The 17,803-nt window shown below is 41.6% G+C and overlaps 2 protein-coding genes across 2 annotated transcripts; one reads left to right on the top strand and one right to left on the bottom strand.

Moving 5' to 3' along the window:
• Positions 1–487: 487 nt before the first annotated feature.
• PSMA2 (proteasome 20S subunit alpha 2) lies at positions 488–10,982 on the bottom strand. Its single transcript, XM_073332826.1, has 8 exons — positions 10,859–10,982; positions 7,344–7,420; positions 6,534–6,666; positions 5,880–6,002; positions 5,282–5,363; positions 3,818–3,891; positions 2,580–2,637; positions 488–2,498 (listed from the first exon to the last, which is right to left on the bottom strand). The coding sequence occupies exons 1-8, from the start codon at positions 10,900–10,902 to the stop codon at positions 2,382–2,384; spliced, it is 708 nt and encodes a 235-aa protein (XP_073188927.1). The 5' UTR covers positions 10,903–10,982; the 3' UTR covers positions 488–2,381.
• Positions 10,983–11,183: 201 nt separating this feature from the next.
• On the top strand, positions 11,184–16,871 carry MRPL32 (mitochondrial ribosomal protein L32). Its single transcript, XM_073332825.1, has 3 exons — positions 11,184–11,334; positions 15,088–15,272; positions 16,221–16,871. Exons 1-3 carry the CDS (start codon positions 11,229–11,231, stop codon positions 16,473–16,475), a joined length of 546 nt encoding a protein of 181 aa, XP_073188926.1. The 5' UTR covers positions 11,184–11,228; the 3' UTR covers positions 16,476–16,871.
• Positions 16,872–17,803: the final 932 nt, after the last annotated feature.

Genomic DNA, 17,803 nt, shown 5'->3' with positions numbered 1-17,803 from the left:
AGAACACTGAAGGGGATACCTAATCATATTCTTCAAATATATTAAGGGCTGTTATAAAGAGGACTGATCAATTGTTCTGCATATCTACTTGTCTTACCTTTACTAATTGGCTTAATCTGCAAGAAGGTTTAGGTTAGATATTAGGAAAATCCTTTTAACTATACAGATAGTTAGGTACTGGAATGGATTACCAAGGGAAGTTGTGGAGTCTCCATCACTGAAGGTTTTTAAGATCAGGTTAGGCAAACACTTGTCAGGGACCATCTAAGTATACTATGTTGCACATCAGTGGAGGGGGACAGATTAGATGACTTTTTTAGGACCTTTCTAGCCCAACATTTCTATAATTCTATAGAAAAGGTGAGATTCTAGAGAACAAGATAGCAGTGTGAGAGAGGTGCTAGTATGCTGTTCTGCAACATAGTAGATGAAGCCTTTGAATTAGCACATTATTCTCTTCCTTTCCAAGTGGTTTTTGAGGGCACTGAAAGCATGAATTTAAGAATCATAACAAACTGCAAGGCAATTCCATCACCCGATTTTGTTTTTCTCTTCAAAAGAGATTTGAGAGTGAAATTAGTGTTTGAGAGTAAAAGAGTAAGTGAACTGCATTGGGCGAAACACAGTGCAGTCTTTGGGACACAACTTTATTGCTGTAACATTTGTGTCAAGGCTACCGGCTACAAAAGATCCTACTTAAAGGACTCCTAATAATTTAAAAAGAACAGGAGTACTTGTGGCACCCTAGAGACTAACAAATTTAATAATAATTTAAAACATGGTGTTAAGAAAGACCCAAGGAAGAACGTCTGGAGCACTGCCACACGAGTTAAGTAGTTTACAAGCAAGTTTCTGCAGACGAGACCGTGTGTTCTTCACCAGGTTGTTGCTTTCACACCAGCAGCCTACCAAACTAACTATCTGTCCACTCTTTTACATGAGGAAAATGGTCCTGTGTGCCTACCGCTCTTGGTCATTTTACATTTTGATGTCACTGAGAGGTATTAGTAACTTTAGGTAATCTAACAATCCCCAAATAGCACTCACTTTGAGAATGACCATAGAACAGATTACTTTGTGTACACAAGAAACATAGAAGCAAATATATATTTTAGTAATGCAGATTTGAATTCTACATAACTTTGAAATTATAGCAGAATTTATCTAAAAATAAAACACTTAATGTGTGATGCACAATTTCCACTGTTGCTTCTAAAGAAGTTCTTGACACAAGTGTCCCCTTATTTCATGAAAGTCAGATTAACATTTCAAGGGTACTTTACATAGTTAAGCACAATTCGAGGAATAATTTAAGACATCCGTTCTCCTTTCTATCTACTGTAGAATGTTATTGATAGTACTGGAAAAATACTGTGTGCTTGATAGCTAGTAGGATCTATATTTTCCCACATCAACTCAAACAACAGTACTTCAATTCTGAAAAATGCAAGTTCTTGAGCTATGAAACACACTCCAATAACAGAACACTTGCATTAGCAGACATGCAAGTTCAGGGCTCAATCATTCTAATGTTCCAAAAGTAGAACTCTTACTGAACTATATGGAAAAAGAAAAGGAGTACTTGTGGCACCTTAGAGACTAACAAATTTGAGCATAAGCTTTTGTGAGCTACAGCTCACTTCGTCGGATGAAGCTCACGAAAGCTTATGCTCAAATAAATTGGTTAGTCTCTAAGGTGCCACAAGTACTCCTTTTCTTTTTGCGAATACAGACTAACACAGCTGCTACTCTGAAACCTGAACTATATGGGAGATCTACACCACACCCTGGAGGACTTGGCTCATTCTGCATTGTATGTAGCAGAGATTTGATAATTCCATGTTTGGACAAATTTCACTGAACCCAATTGTTTGGGCTTTTTTATACTAGACCATAAATAAAATCCTAATGTTAAGTAATATTCACATGCCCTCACACGTGTTTAAAAAAACTAAGTAATATCAATTTAGTTTGGCTGGCAGAGTACATATAGCTTCAGCCTTGGAGCTTATTACTAAAATGTATGCTTCCTTAATAAAAGAATTATACTGAAATTGAACTTTATATAGAAAATTAAAGACATTAACATTCTGCACAAAACTGTGCCATTTGTAAGTTTTATTCATTAGCTTTTATAAGCTTTCATTATAACTTTTATTTTTGTACAATTTCCTGTACAAAGATTCCATGTATCAATGGGAATAATTCTTTGTATTAAGATTCCAAGTATCAGTATTAGGACCAGAGCATTTGCACGGATAATATTTAAAATATTGGTCAGACAAACCATGTAGAAATGAGTATGCAGAAACTGCAAACAAAAACATTTAGTTAGCAAAAATTAAAAAGATCCGTGTGAATCCACACAGTCTTGCTGACTACTAGGCTATCGCAGCCAAGTAATCCTTAACCTCAGTTGGAGTCAGCCTTCTAAACCCTGCTTCATTACAGATCCCAACTTCTATGTTATCTTCTGTCATTTGCCCTTCAAAGCTTTCCTGTTGAAGAGAAAAGAGAATTTCCTTAACTATATCAATAATTTCATACAATAAAAAACCTATTTAAGGTATTTCTCTAACCTTTAGTGTTAAGATAGCTGTGTGAATGGCATCTTCAAGTTCCAAATCTTCATTGTATCTATATTAAAAAAAAAAAAAAAAAAAAAAAAAAAAAGGAGATCACAGTTCTGTATGAAGCCTAAAATATTCTCAAAGACCACTAGAATGCTCATGTATTTAGAGGTTTCAGAGTAGCAGCCGTGTTAGTCTGTATTCGCAAAAAGAAAAGGAGTACTTGTGGCACCTTAGAGACTAACCAATTTATTAGAGCATACGCTTTCGTGAGCTACAGCTCACTTCATTGGATGAAGCTCACGAAAAAACTTATGCTCTAGAAACTAAAATTTATTTGAGCATAAGTTTTCGTGAGCTTCATCCGATGAAGTGAGCTGTAGCTCACGAAAGTGTATGCTCTAATAAATTGGTTAGTCTCTAATGTGCCACAAGTACTCCTTTTCTTTTTTCATGTATTTAGTGTCTCAGAGATGAAACCTGGATTAGAATTATTCCATTAACCTGACAGTATAGAACAAAACCACTTGAAATTTATAAAAAGATGTTGAATATAACCCGTTTGTTACACTGGACCACTCCCCTCCTGCCCTCCAACAAACACCCCCTCATTCCCAGGCGGTCAAGAAATTTGTGCTAAGCAAGAAGAAACATTTTTTTCAGTTTTACTCAAACGTCTAGTATCTTCACTTGAACATTGTATTATAAATATCAGAATGTCTAAAAATACTGTAAATGATCAGAATTTCACAGCCAGATTACAATGTCTAAATTTGGCTAATACAGATGTACATGTCAATATTTTAGGACAGTGGTTCTCAACTAGTGGTACAAGTACCTGGAGATATGCAGAGGCCTTCCAGGGGGGCACATCAACTCATCTAGATATTGGCCTAGTTTTACAACAGGCTACATAAAAAGCACTAGCGAAGTCAGTACAAACTAAAATGTCAAACAGACAATAACTTGTTTATACTGTACTATCTACTATACACTGTAACCCAAGTACAATACGTTCCAATTGATTTATTTTATAATTACATGGTAAAAATGAGAAAGTAAACAATTTTTCATTAATAGTGTGCTGTGACACTTTTTTTATATCTGATTAGGTAAGCAAGTAGTTTTTACGTGAGGTGAAAGTTGTGTATACACAAGACAAATCAGACTCCTGAAACGGGTACAGTAGTCTGGAAATATTGAGAGCCACTGTTTTAGGAGTTCGATTGGTAATGCAGAAGCGTTACCTTTTTTCAAGGAAAGTTTTTCCATTCACATAATTTTTTCCCATTGCTGTTGCTTTCCATGCAAAGTAAGCCCCCTGGATAGATGAAAACACATTAAATTACATAAAAACAATTAAATCTAACACTTACTAATCACTCAGCTGATTTGTAAACTAAAATACAATAGTTTCTTATGAAAACTTTTTGGTTTGGATATTTAGGGCTCCTAATATGTATACAAGGCTCTGAAAGAAGAGGTTTTGAGGTCTGGTTATTAAATGTCTGCTGCTAAGAAAGTATCTTAAATAAAGGAATATTTCTACTATGTACTTTCAGTTGACTTTTTACCCCTTCCTTGAAAGGTTAATTTGATAAAAACAGTGATTAAAAACAATTTCAATTTGTGGTTCTTTGAACAGAGGAAGTTTTTGCACTATTGGGAAAGATGGGAGACTAACTCACCGGGAAGTGCGTGCCTCCACTTTCTATTACAGTGCGTTTTAGGTTATTTTTTAGGATAAATGACAAATTGCATAGCTGTTTTGTAATGCATTACTTAAATGATATATAATTATTGTTGCCCTTAATCTGAGCAAGGAGCTCCTTTTAATGTCAGTGGAAGTTGCATGCATAAAAACAGGATAAAATATACTCATCTCACTTTTCCAACGCAATAAAGCCTTTGGAATTTTACATTAATATGTTAGATATAGTTCAGTTTTTTAGATTTCATCAAGAATCATTACAATGACTAATATCCTTCATTAAATACTAGAGGTGCGTGAACAATATATTTCTTGGTTTTCTGCCAATTCTGAAAAGTCAAGGGGGGTGGGGGGGATCAGTTTTGTATCAAACCAGGAACAAAATTTTTGAGAATTCCAAAGTTAAAAATAAATAAATAAAAAATACACTTCAGGTCACACTAAACGTTTTTGTTCTACAAAAAATTAAATGTTTTGATTTTGAGCTTTTTTAAAAACACTTGAATTTTTAAAAATAAAATTGAAGGAAATTTGAAAATAAGTTGTTTCAAACTGAAAAAGCAAAATTTTATGTTTAAAAGTACTGAAATTAAACATTTTGACTTGGGGGGAGGGGGAGTGTCTTTTTCAAGTGAACTATTTGGCAAAATTAACAAATTCATGAACACTTCAGTGTTGTCAAGTCTGCATTTTTCACCCAAAAAAAATTGTTGAAAAATTTTCACCCAGTTCTATTAAATAGAAGTAGTATTTAAAAAAAAGCTTGGTCACAGAACAGTGGATTTGCAAAAGGAGTTTACAGTCCTGCACTGCAAGTGTAAATTAATAATTTTGATCACGTTCCACGCGAAATAGGTGGAATCTGATCACCTCTTAAGGTGATCAACTTTCTCAGTGTCCAAAGTCTCCCTGCCCTGACGGTATCTCACAAGCACACAACACTTTGAACATCGCTCTACAAGCCAAACACTCAGTTATTTTACAATTGCAAGATACTTACAGATGGATCAGACTGAAATAGATATGGTCGCCCCTCATTCCAACCACATATCAACAATGATACTCCAAAAGGACGTACACCACTACAGGGAGAGAAAGAGAAAACCCACAACCATTACTTAAATCTAAAATTATCTATTTTAAAAGTTCTTAAGACCATCCTTAAATGTATCATTTGCTTTCCCAATACTCATTTTTATAACTAAATTAGCCATTATCAAACTCTGCCTCCTCACAATCTAATCAAGATGGATTATTTACTAGGGTTATCTTGTCCATTTTAGCATTGTAATACACAAGAGAACTTCACTATGAGAGAATGAGAGAACGGGGGAAGTCCATAGTCCAGAAATGGAAAATATATGGGGATGTTTGACCTTCACACTTTCAAGACACTTAACAGTACATTCCACCCACTGCCACATGGACAGTTAGTAGTTCCCCTCTCACCCACACTACAATAACATTTCTTGACAAAATGTTTTAGACATAAAATGTTTAATTGTCAACTAACAGCAAACACTTCCACAGCATCTTTCACCTCCTCATCAGAAAAGACCTTACGAACACCATCATGAGTTAGATTAAGAACTATTTACCCAGACTGTGTGTACTCCTGCATCACAGATGCAATCCTCTGTACTAGCTGAGCTGTTGGAATGGGCTCGTGGTAGACCAAGTAATATTGCTGGGCAAGCTTCCGAGCTCTGTGCACAAGTACTCTACAAAAGAGCAAGACCAAAAATTTTAATTATAGGAAAAAGCTAAAACAACTATGACAGTTTAGCTATAAGTTCTAAAATATCAACATAGTACTAAACAATTCTGCATTTTCAGTGCCACAGTGATTTAAGGGAACGAATACATGTGTTCCACTGGGATATATTATGCCCCAACTTAGAAGTCACCCTGAGACATAAGGAAATATGAAACCGTCCTTGATTTGAAATAATTTCTATCATAAAAGTTTCATTCTCTATTTTTTATTCAATTAAGTATAAACGTTTTTATATTTATGATTCAATTGTTAAGATATTGTTTGTGTTAAGAAAACATTTATAACATTATATTACACACCACCAGCACAGTTAACCATTAAGAGACAACTGATGGCTTTAATATTCTTGGGGAAATGGATGAGAGAGAGCTGGGAGATCAGAAAGGCCTATTTGCACCAGTGCCTTCAGTTTTTGTGAATTACAAGATCTAAATGAATACAAACACCCTCTCAAACAGAAGGAATGTTCTTATACCTGTAATCCGGACCCATGCCACTATACACTAGGCCTATATGTTTAGTAATTGATTCTACTTTGTGTACACTCCTTTCATCATAGAGGATGGATTTCTGTTTCTTCTCAGTTGCCAACACCACACCATTTGCAGCTGGAAAGAAAAAGATACATTTTTATGTTTATATATTCAATATAAAAAGGTTATCAAAAACAGCTGAAGCACAATACAGTTTTGTTAGCATGTGAAAAATTTTCCCTCCTTCCCACAGCTTTAAGATTTACGTTAGCATGTTAAGCAGTCATCCTTGAGAGAAGTTACCCCACCATACATAGGTGCCGAGCATACCTCCTTTATCCCTCTTATTTTAAAATGTACATAAGGAAGTTGTAGCAATTGATACATTAGATGTAACTGTTACGTAAATTAGTTCAAAACTGGACCTACCCACCCAAGGATTAGGAATCAGAGTAAAAATGTTTATTTCTATTAAACCTCCCTCTAAAACTAGAATATTTACTCAAAATGTATGTTCTTCATAAATGTATACAGTATTTATATTCTCCTCATCCTTCCCTTTTTAAGATTGTGTCTCTAGAAATCAACGCTTGAAGATATTATGCCAACCAAAGGCAAATAATGCAACTCCATGCTATTTTATAAATCACCTTTCCCTAGATCACAGCAGAGTAACTAGGAAATATGCATTTTCAAATAGCCAAAAATCTACTGAGATTCTCCCTACAGACAATGCATCATAATAAAACCCCGAGCCTTGAATCTAGCACTGATTAGTTACATCTTAATATACCTTTGAAAATTTCTTATACCTTTAATTCCAACTGATGGGGCCCCTCCAGCGACCGCTGCCAAAGCATATTCAATCTGAACAAGTTTACCAGAAGGACTAAAAAGGAGAACACATACAATTCAGTCATAAGATACTTTATATGAAAGTAAGTCTGGAAGTCTCACTCTAGCTCAGGGGGTCATGAGGTTATTACATGGGAGGTTGTGAGCTGTCAGCCTCAACCCCAAACCTTGCTTTGCCTCCAGCATTTATAATGGCGTTAAATATATTTTTAAAAAGTGTTTTTAATTTATAAGCAGTAGTTCGCACTCAGAGGCTTGCTGTGTGAAAAGGGTCACCATACAAAAGTTTGAGAATCACTGCTCTAGCTTGTAGAGGACCTGGACTGGTCTACCATAGGTTTTGCTGTTGCAGAATTCTGTCATGAATCTTCCGTGCCACCTACTTGCACTATATCTGGTGAAAATTTTTTTCTAGAAACCAAGTAAAACGTAAGGAAGCAGGTCCCAAAAGCACAAGTTCCCTTCTTTTCAACTTTACTCTATTTTATTTTCAATTATTAAGTAGAGCCTTGCAAATACACTGGTATCTGCTTTATATCCAAGGACCATTTTTGCGGATAACAGCTTGGATGCAGATAAAAATTTTGTATTTGCACAGGGCTCTGGAACAGATGGAGGAATGGAGGCTTCCCACAGCTGCCAATGTGGCTCTCCCCAACATGCAGGGGGAGCTCTTGGAGCCCCAGTCCAGCCACGGTAAGAGCCGAGTGGTCAGCTGGGGCAGAATCGTGGACCCTCCACCCGCCCTCAGCCGGGCGGGGACACGGCCACTGGCTGTTCTCAGCCCTCCTCCCTTCCTGCGGCAGCCCGCTGGCCTGGCCAGGGGAAAGGAGAGTGGGGAAGAAGAGGGGGAGGGATCCACCAATGTGAAAAGTGGACTGGCAACTCCCCCCCCCCCCCCCGGTCACTGCTGCATGGTGACCTGTGGAGCTGTTTAGAGCCCTGCATATCTGTGGATATCAAAGGATATTTACATCCAATGTGCGATCCATATAAAAATGTGTATCCACAGCCATTTTTTATATGTGCAGGACTATTAATAAGGTATTTGCACTTAATTTAATAGTCTCACTTAGAAACAGGGCATGGGTTCTTGGCAAACAGGAAGCAGAAGATGCAAGAAAGAGACTGTCAAATCTTTTTTTTATTATTATTTTCATAGTCTGCTTTTACCATACAGATTTTTGAAGGAAGGTGTGGGCACCACAACATTACAAACAACTGAAAAATACTTCTTCATCCTCAGTCATAAACTAGGGAATTGCTTCGTGTGGGTTTACAAAACTGGCAGTTCAACACCAACCCTTACTGAATGGTGATGAAAAAAATTCTACAGAAGGGTGAATAAAACAAATCACTTGTTTCAGGCTTAAAGTGAATGTGTTTATACAGGCTCAACTTAGTGCTTACCCATTAGGCTTAAAATAACTAGACTTTTTGGAACAATAACAGGTAGACCTTTATCTAACCAAGTGATTACGTAAACTGAGTGGCCACCCAATGTACTGTTCATCTGATCTTTTGAATTAGACTTTAAAGCTGGTGGTCTTGTCCTCTCTGTTTGTAGTCAAAGAGAGCACTGTACTTTTTGTAGGAATAGAAGTCAGCCCTATGTACTTGGCCAAGTCTTCCCTTCACCCAACCACCCTTTTACAGTGTGAGGACTTCCAGCCCCGAAGTAGCTGCATTTAAATGGTGCTAAATGTATGTAGTTTGTGCAACTTTTTAGGGGACAATTATATAGATAAAATATTGATATGAGGTTTGTGATCCTGCACCTATGGATTTTAGAAAAGTAACCCAGAGAACAAGAATCTACTCCTATGCTTTTGCCTATGAATTATAAGAGAAGTAAATACCACAATATGCATTTTGAGTTCTCTACACCTTGTCCTTAACACAACACACAAAAGGGCTATGACCACTGGCAAGCAGATCTGTACGTATAATACTGCACAATGCACAAGAACAGATCTGTTTTTGGACTGTGATAAATGACAAAGAACAGTCAATGTGATGTAAAGGACAGTGACTTGTAGTATTAGTTTTAGTGTGTGTGTCTCTGTGTATGTGTGTTTTAGAGAAACAAAAGCCAAGTAGATTTGAAGTAAGTTTCAGGAAATACAGTAGCTGTTGTGAGTTAAAAGTTTGTAATTCCATTAGGAAATATGATATCCAAACTATGGTGAAATATTCAGTACATTAAGCTACAGATCTTAATGTGTCTAATGTGCACATCTAAAAAAGCTCCCGTAAAACAATGAACGGGAAATTCTATATTTAATACAGAAATGCTTCATCTGCTGAATTTCAATAAAGTTTAGGTCAACACTGTGCAACTCTAGGGTGCCTCCCTCCCATAAGGCACTTTATATCGCAGCAGATTCCTGCTTTCGGTTTCTGTTTTTGGTGGAGTGTTTCTGGTTACTTTAAAGCAGCTTTCAGTGAGGTGGGAGGAGGTATTTTTTCATATTCTCTGTGTATAAATAAAGCCTGCTGCAGTTTCCACGGTATGCATCCGATGAAGTGAGCTGTAGCTCACGAAAGCTCATGCTCAAATAAATTGGTTAGTCTCTAAGGTGCCACAAGTCCTCCTTTTCTTTTCTTAAAAGCAAAAGCCTCCTTCCTGTGTTGGCGTATGTAAAGTGGGTATACTTGAGCAGAAATCAAGTTTTACAAGACACAAAGCGAGACAGGGAGGCAGCCCAGCGAGGCGGGGGTTTGGAGTTTCCTTAAGCTTGTGTTTAAGGTGTCCGCCTTCCCTTCCCACTTCATAGGAGTCCACGCCCACGGGGCAAGCTCCCCGCCGCGCGCGGCAGCCAGACATGCCCGGGAACCCCACCGCGGAGGGGGCAGGCAGGGCGGCGCCTGCCAGTCGCAGAGGGCAGGAGACCTGAGCTGCGCTCCAACCCCCTGCGAAGGGCTCGCGTCCCTGTCCACCCCAGCGCCGCTTTCTCAACCGGTCCGCGGGAAAGCAGGGCCCGGCTTCCCCAGCTGCTGCCCGGCCAGAGAAGCCCCGCGCTGACTCGCGGCCGCACCGCCGAACCCGTCCCCCAGGGGCGGGGAGCGAGGCCCCGGCAGGCTGGGGTGCTGCCTGGTTACAACGGCGCTGAACTCCGCTCACTGCAGTGGCAGCGCCGGGGCAGGATCGGGACCCCGCGCCCGGGGAAGGGGGGGGCGGGGAAGAGGTCAGCGGCTGAGGCGGAACCCAGGCGCCCGGCTCCTGCTTCCCGGTCAGACAGGGCGGCCCGGCTGACAAGTAAAAACCGCCTCGCCCGCCGGCCCCATCTACCTCCCGCGGCCAGGCACCCACCGGAGGAGAGGCCCGGACCCGGGGTGGAGATGGGGGAGGGGCGATGACTTTGCAAATCCCCCCCTCCCCACGCTGCCGCCCGGGCCGGGCCAAGCCAGGCCCCGAGCCCCCCCGGCAGCAGCGCGGAGACCGGTGCCGCTGCCACCTCCCCGCCGCTACCTGAACGTGGTGAGGGAGAAGCTGTAGCCGCGTTCCGCCGCCATCTTGGTCCGAGCGCTGCCGGCCTGAGTCACCTCCCCGCGTACGCCGATTCCGGCCCCTAATTGGCGGAGACTGGGAGACTGCGCAGGAATGCCTCTTTTTCACGCGATAAATAGCTTCCCGGGGGGGGGGCGATAGCGAGGCATGCTGGGGCTTGTAGTCCGACGGCGGTGGGGAGGGGTGCGCAGGGAACGCTGGGAAGGGTAGTCCTACGCCCTGGAGCCTGGCGAGCGGGGGAGGGGGAGGAGTTGGGGACTTACTTTCCCAGGCTGCTCCGCGGCCTCGCCCAAGACCAGGCGGCCTCTCTGTCTGCGCCGCGAAGGGGAAGATGGCGGCGCTCGTGGTTTTCTGGTCTCCGGCTCGCCGGCTTATGCGGCGCTGCTGGGGGCAGCTGGAGCGGAGCCTCCTGCGGGGGCTGCCCAGCCCCCCCTGGGGTAGGTAAAGCCCGGGCGGTGTTTCAGCCCGTTGCGTCGGCTCCCCCGCGCCAGGCTCCCGGTATCGGCGGGGAGAGAACTGGGCACTGCCCCCTTCAGAGGTGCAGGCTCCTGAAGCTGCCCTGCCTGGGCTGGGCGCCTCCCGCCCGCAGTCCCGAGCTCCCCGTTTGCAGGCGCTGACCGATCCCACCCCCCACCCCCCCCCGACCGGGCATTATCGTCCCTGCCTCACCGATGGGGAGCTGAGGCACCGCCAGAGCAAGTGGCTTCCCTCGGGAAGCCTGTGGTAGAGCCAGAACGGACCCATTTCCTCTGAGCCTCGGTCCAGTAGCTTAGTAAGACCATTTCCCAGTCCCTGTTCCCTCGCAGTGCGGGCTGGATGCCTGTCTGATCAGAAAGATGGGATTTCTAACCAGCAGCGGGGGGCAGTTCTGGAACAGCCTTCCAAGGGGAGCAGTGAGGACAAAATAACATAGTGGGATTCAGTGCTGAGCTTGATAAGTTCATGGAGGGGATGGTGTGAGGAATCATAGAATCATAGAATATCAGGGTTGGAAGGGACCCCAGAAGGTCATCTAGTCCAACCCCCTGCTTGAAGCAGGACCAATTCCCAGTTAAATCATCCCAGCCAGGGCTTTGTCAAGCCTGACCTTAAAAACCTCTAAGGAAGGAGATTCTACCACCTCCCTAGGTAACGCATTCCAGTGTTTCACCACCCTCCTAGTGAAAAAGTTTTTCCTAATATCCAATCTAAACCTCCCCCACTGCAACTTGAGACCATTACTCCTCGTTCTGTCATCTGCTACCATTGAGAACAGTCTAGAGCCATCCTCTTTGGAACCCCCTTTCAGGTAGTTGAAAGCAGCTATCAAATCCCCCCTCATTCTTCTCTTCTGCAGGCTAAACAATCCCAGCTCCCTCAGCCTCTCCTCATAACTCATGTGTTCCAGACCCCTAATCATTTTTGTTGCCCTTCGCTGGACTCTCTCCAATTTTTCCACATCCTTCTTGTAGTGTGGGGCCCAAAACTGGACACAGTACTCCAGATGAGGCCTCACCAGTGTCGAATAGAGGGGAACGATCACGTCCCTCGATCTGCTCGCTATGCCCCTACTTATACATCCCAAAATGCCATTGGCCTTCTTGGCAACAAGGGCACACTGCTGACTCATATCCAGCTTCTCGTCCACTGTCACCCCTAGGTCCTTTTCCGCAGAACTGCTGCCTAGCCGTTCGGTCCCTAGTCTGTAGCGGTGCATTGGATTCTTCCATCCTAAGGGCAGGACCCTGCACTTATCCTTATTGAACCTCATCAGATTTCTTTTGGCCCAATCCTCCAATTTGTCTAGGTCCCTCTGTATCCTATCCCTCCCCTCCAGTGTATCTACCACTCCTCCCAGTTTAGTATCATCTGCAAATTTGCTGAGAGTGCAATCCACACCATCCTCCAGATCATTTATGAAGATATTGAACAAAACCGGCCCCAGGACCGACCCTTGGGGCACTCCACTTGATACCGGCTGCCAACTAGACATGGAGCCATTGATCACTACCCGTTGAGCCCGACAATTTAGCCAGCTTTCTACCCACCTTATAGTGCATTCATCCAGCCCATACTTCCTTAACTTGCTGACAAGAATACTGTGGGAGACCGTGTCAAAAGCTTTGCTAAAGACAAGAAACAATACATCCACTGCTTTCCCTTCATCCACAGAACCAGTAATCTCGTCATAAAAGGCGATTAGATTAGTCAGGCATGACCTTTCCTTGGTGAATCCATGCTGACTGTTCCTGATCACTTTCCTCTCATGCAAGTGCTTCAGGATTGATTCTTTGAGGACCTGCTCCATGATTTTTCCATGGACTGAGGTGAGGCTGACTGGCCTGTAGTTCCCAGGATCCTCCTTCTTCCCTTTTTTAAAGATTGGCACTACATTAGCCTTTTTCCAGTCATCCGGGACTTCCCCGGTTCGCCACGAGTTTTCAAAGATAATGGCCAATGGCTCTGCAATCACAGCCACCAATTCCTTTAGCACTCTCGGATGCAACTTGTCCGGCCCCATGGACTTGTGCACGTCCAGCTTTTCTAAATAGTCCCTAACTACCTCTATCTCCACAGAGGGCTGGCCATCTCTTCCCCATTTTGTGATGCCCAGCGCAGCAGTCTGGGAGCTGACCTTGTTAGTGAAAACAGAGGCAAAAAAAGCATTGAGTACATTAGCTTTTTCCACATCCTCTGTCACTAGGTTGCCTCCCTCATTCAGTAAGGGGTCCACACTTTCCTTGGCTTTCTTCTTGTTGCCAACATACCTGAAGAAACCCTTCTTGTTACTCTTGACATCTCTGGCTAGCAGCAGCTCCAGGTGCGATTTGGCCCTCCTGATATCATTCCTACATGCCCGAGCAATATTTTTATACTCTTCCCTGGTCATATGTCCAACCTTCCACTTCTTGTAAGCTTCTTTTTTATGTTTAAGATCCGCTAGGATTTCACCATTAAGCCAAGCTGGTCGCCTGCCATATTTACTATTCTTTTGACTCATCGGGATGGTTTGTCCCTGTAACCTCAACAGGGATTCCTTGAAATACAGCCAGCTCTCCTGGACTCCTTTCCCCTTCAAGTTAGTCCCCCAGAGGATCCTGGCCATCCGTTCCCTGAGGGAGTCGAAGTCTGCTTTTCTGAAGTCCAGGGTCCGTATCCTGCTGCTTACCTTTCTTCCCTGCGTCAGGAGGGAGACTGCCTACAAGGGCAGGTAGCTGATCTGTGACTGCTAGCAGCAGCTGTGATGAGACACTAGATGGGCATGGTTCTGAATTACAACAGAGAAGTCTTAAGTGTCTGGCTGGTGGGTCTTGTCCACATGCTCGGTCTAACTCATCACCATATTTGGGGTCAGGTAGGAATTTCCCCCGGGGTCAGATTGCAGACACCTGCGGGTGGGTGAGTGTTGCCTTCCTCTGCAGTATGGGGCACAGGTCACTTGCAGGTTTCATGGTGGATTCTCTGTAATTTGGAGTCTTCAAATCATGATTTGAGGCGTTCAGTAACTCAGCCAGAGGTTATGGGTCTATTACAGGAGTGACTGGGTGAGGTTCTGTGGCCTGCAATGTGCAGGAGGTCAGACTAGATGATCACAGTGTTCCCTTCTGACCTTGAAGTCTATGAGTCTATAAATCCAACCATGGAGACTATTGACATCTGAAAGACTGGATGAGGTCAGTTTACAAGCATGTGTAACCACCCCCATTTTCCTCAACAGAATTGAACCTAGGGAAGAACTAGGCTGTATGGTGGTAGTTGTGTGTGAATAGGAATCTTAACTGTACTTTTTGTGAATTTTGTAGGTTTGTGGCTTGTATTTTCTTGCGGTGCTACAGTTTTTTTCAGAGATAAATAGGGAGACTTAAAGTTAATGTTTCCTGGTTTTCTAATGTTAGAGTTTAGAAGTCCAATTTTCCAGAAGGATATGGGAAAAGAAGGGTATTGTTGCATAGCAGAAACCTGAACTGTATGTTAATGAAGTTTTTTGTAATTTAATTCAATTTTTGTATAGTCCCTGGCTATTCTACCTCTTTTTATAACCTTACAAGTTTAACGTTTATTAAGTTGAGGTCAGCAGAGCCATGCTTATGTCAATTGCACTATTTTAGTTCGATGAACCATTTAACATATTTTTAAAGCATTGGGTTCGATGAACTGAACTCAGTAGGTGTAGGCTATTTCTGATGCATTTTTTTTCTTGTTTTCTGAAGCACCAGCATTGGCTGTTCAGGCTCCAGCCACTCTTCCTGATCCACTGGAAGATATAAGGGAAGAAAGTAACAAGGCTCCAAACTTTTTAGATAGCATCTTTTGGATGGCAGCTCCCAAGAAGAGACGTACTATTGAGGTGAACCGCTGCAGACGAAGAAACCCTAGTAAACTTATAAAACTCAAGGTAATCTGTCAGATTTCTATTGGCTTTCCCATCTCATTCATTGCAAATAACTGTTTTTAAATAATGCACAACATGTTTATAAAACATTTACTTTGTGCTCATCATTTTCTAAAGCTCAAAAAAGATAATATTCCTTGATGGTGAGAACACCTTGAAAAACCTCTGTGGAAATTCTCTATAAATATATTTAAAATATTTATGCCACTGAAAGTACATTCTAAATGATACAGTCAAAATATGCAACCTTAAACTACATTTTAAAATAAGAGTACAGTTGAGATCCAATATATGAAATCTACCTCTCAGTTTGAGTGAAATGCCTAAATATCCTGCACATCAAGATGAGCTTGTGTGTTTTGGAGCCCTGGAAACATTACCAGGCATAATACTTTAGCCACTGACTTCAAAAGTACTTCTTGTGTTAGTAAACATTTGTCCCAGTGGTCATTTTGTAGTATCAAGTCCTTAACTTTTGGCATGAGTATCTAGAAATTTTGCAAATTAGTAAGAGAACAAAACCCCAAAACACAAAGTTGATTCACTTAGTTTGGTACGTGGTTAGTTCTTAATTTTATATTTGATGCTATACAAATAAATGCAACCATGATACATTTTAAAGCCTTTGTAATATGAAATTGCACTATAGTTCTCTACCACTAAATCTTTTGCTTTTAAGTTTTTTTTAAGTGGGGAGAGATGCCAGGTTCTTTTTTTATTGTGATGACTAGTAGGCTTGTATATCTGTAACATTTGAATTTGCATGGAAGTATTACATGTGGTTGCTTGTAGGAAAATCATATATCTCACAAAAATTGAAAAGCGATTTAATGGAACAAATAGCTATTGCTCATTACCTTCACCCCAGCATCTCTTAGCTTTTTATGAAGTTCTTCCCTGTTTGTCCCAACTTCTTCACTTCTAAACTTTCCTTGTTTTGTTATCTTTTAGACAAATATAGATGTTTGTCCTAAATGTGGCAATCTGAAACAGAAGCATGTCCTTTGTGGCTATTGTTACAAAAAAGTTAAAATGGAAACTGGTCTCATAAGGATCCAAATAAAGGAAAAGGAAGCAGGGCCACTTAATGCTCCCGCTGTAGAGACTGTAGTCTTATATGAGGGAGAGAAGCCCACAGAACGAGATGAAGGCAAGCGGATCATTGAAAGAAACAGAAAACGTCCAAGCTGGTTCACACAGAATTGATTCCACGGAACTATAGAACTCCATGTTGTCAAAAACAGTTGATACTGCAGGAAAGAAGAAAATGTTTATCAAGAACATTCAGTTTTTTAGTTCATTTAATGCTAAGATGGGAAGCTGTCACCTTTTGGAAAACCTATTTCAAAAGCATTTCCTTTATGTGGGATTGAATGTCATTGCCATGTGTGGCAGTGGGAAACATCTGAATGTAATAGCATCGTAGTTGTAAAAAGAGAGAGAAAATCAGGAACAATTTTATGCCGAGGTATACGCTTATTGCACATTAAGTGCAACATTGCTTTAATGCTATACTACTGTAAATTTAATGATTTTTATGTAATGAAATAACGTAAAGTACATTCACAGCTGTAAAATAAAGTATATTAAGTTCTGTAGGGAGAGCTATTTCTTTCTTTTTTTTTCTTATTTATTTATGTATTTATTTAACTGCTACTCTGAAAAAGTTGTCTGGCTTTTCAAAATTCTTTTGATTAGATGCCAAGAATATTAACGGAGAAAAATCAACTTTAACAATGTATGGGGAGCAGGGGTGATTTTCAAGTTGGGTCTCTATGAAATGGAATTGTTTGAGCTGGGAATTTCATTGAGTGTTTAGAGCAAGTCATCTAACATCTCTGTTTCACAAGATGTGAATCAGAAACTTATCTTGGAGGAATATTATGTGGCTGTTAGTCATTGTAAAGTACTTTAGAATCCTTGGATGAAAGCACAAACATTAATATTAAGTATACTCACTGGAAACATATTTTGTAAGGACATTAGCAAATGGTAGGCCACAGCCATAAGAATTGATCAGGAAAGCCACAGCTGATTGATCTATAGTTGTCCCAGTTAACCAGGTTCCAACTGTTTTGAGGGCCAATCTGCATTCTCCATGCTGAACTTTTTTGGGGTGGGAGAAGAGAGTACTTTGCAGTGCATATGATGCATGTCTCAGGCTGTTACTCTCTGCAAGGAGAATGCGTTAACTTTATGTTAACTTATGTTTTTTGGGCCATGAATGGGCTTCTACCCTAGCTGATGACCTCTAAACCCAATGGACTGGGATGAGGACAGGTGTAAGGATGGGATATCCTCAAGTCAGATCATCCAGACTGACTTGCAACCCTCAGGCCAGAGAAGGAATGAGTAATGATGGAGGTGAGCCAGCAGTCACTTAGCATGGCCCTATTCAGGCCAGAAATTACTTGAATCCTTTCTTTTGTGTCCAGCCTAAAACCACTCCAAATCCCACCAGATCTTTGACTCTCTAGCCACAGATGAAGCCAAAGAACTGTGGAATTACGAGAGTGCAACACAGAATGGAAGAT

Source organism: Lepidochelys kempii, chromosome 2 (assembly GCF_965140265.1).
Source record: "Lepidochelys kempii isolate rLepKem1 chromosome 2, rLepKem1.hap2, whole genome shotgun sequence".
NCBI lineage: Eukaryota > Metazoa > Chordata > Testudines > Cheloniidae > Lepidochelys > Lepidochelys kempii.
This window is presented reverse-complemented; position numbering and strand designations above follow the sequence as displayed.

Excerpts from the sequence above, each read along its gene's own strand:
- PSMA2 (XM_073332826.1), bottom strand. The coding sequence starts at position 10,902 with ATGGCGGCGGAACGCGGCTACAGCTTCTCCCTCACCACGTTCAG. Across the intron at positions 6,003-6,533 it reads GGCATGGGTCCGGATTACAG|AGTACTTGTGCACAGAGCTC; the intron begins GTATAAGAACAT and ends GCTCTTTTGTAG. Across the intron at positions 5,364-5,879 it reads CAGGAGTACACACAGTCTGG|TGGTGTACGTCCTTTTGGAG; the intron begins GTAAATAGTTCT and ends CTCTCCCTGTAG.
- MRPL32 (XM_073332825.1), top strand. The coding sequence starts at position 11,229 with ATGGCGGCGCTCGTGGTTTTCTGGTCTCCGGCTCGCCGGCTTATGCGG. Across the intron at positions 11,335-15,087 it reads GCTGCCCAGCCCCCCCTGGG|CACCAGCATTGGCTGTTCAG; the intron begins GTAGGTAAAGCC and ends TGTTTTCTGAAG. Across the intron at positions 15,273-16,220 it reads GTAAACTTATAAAACTCAAG|ACAAATATAGATGTTTGTCC; the intron begins GTAATCTGTCAG and ends GTTATCTTTTAG.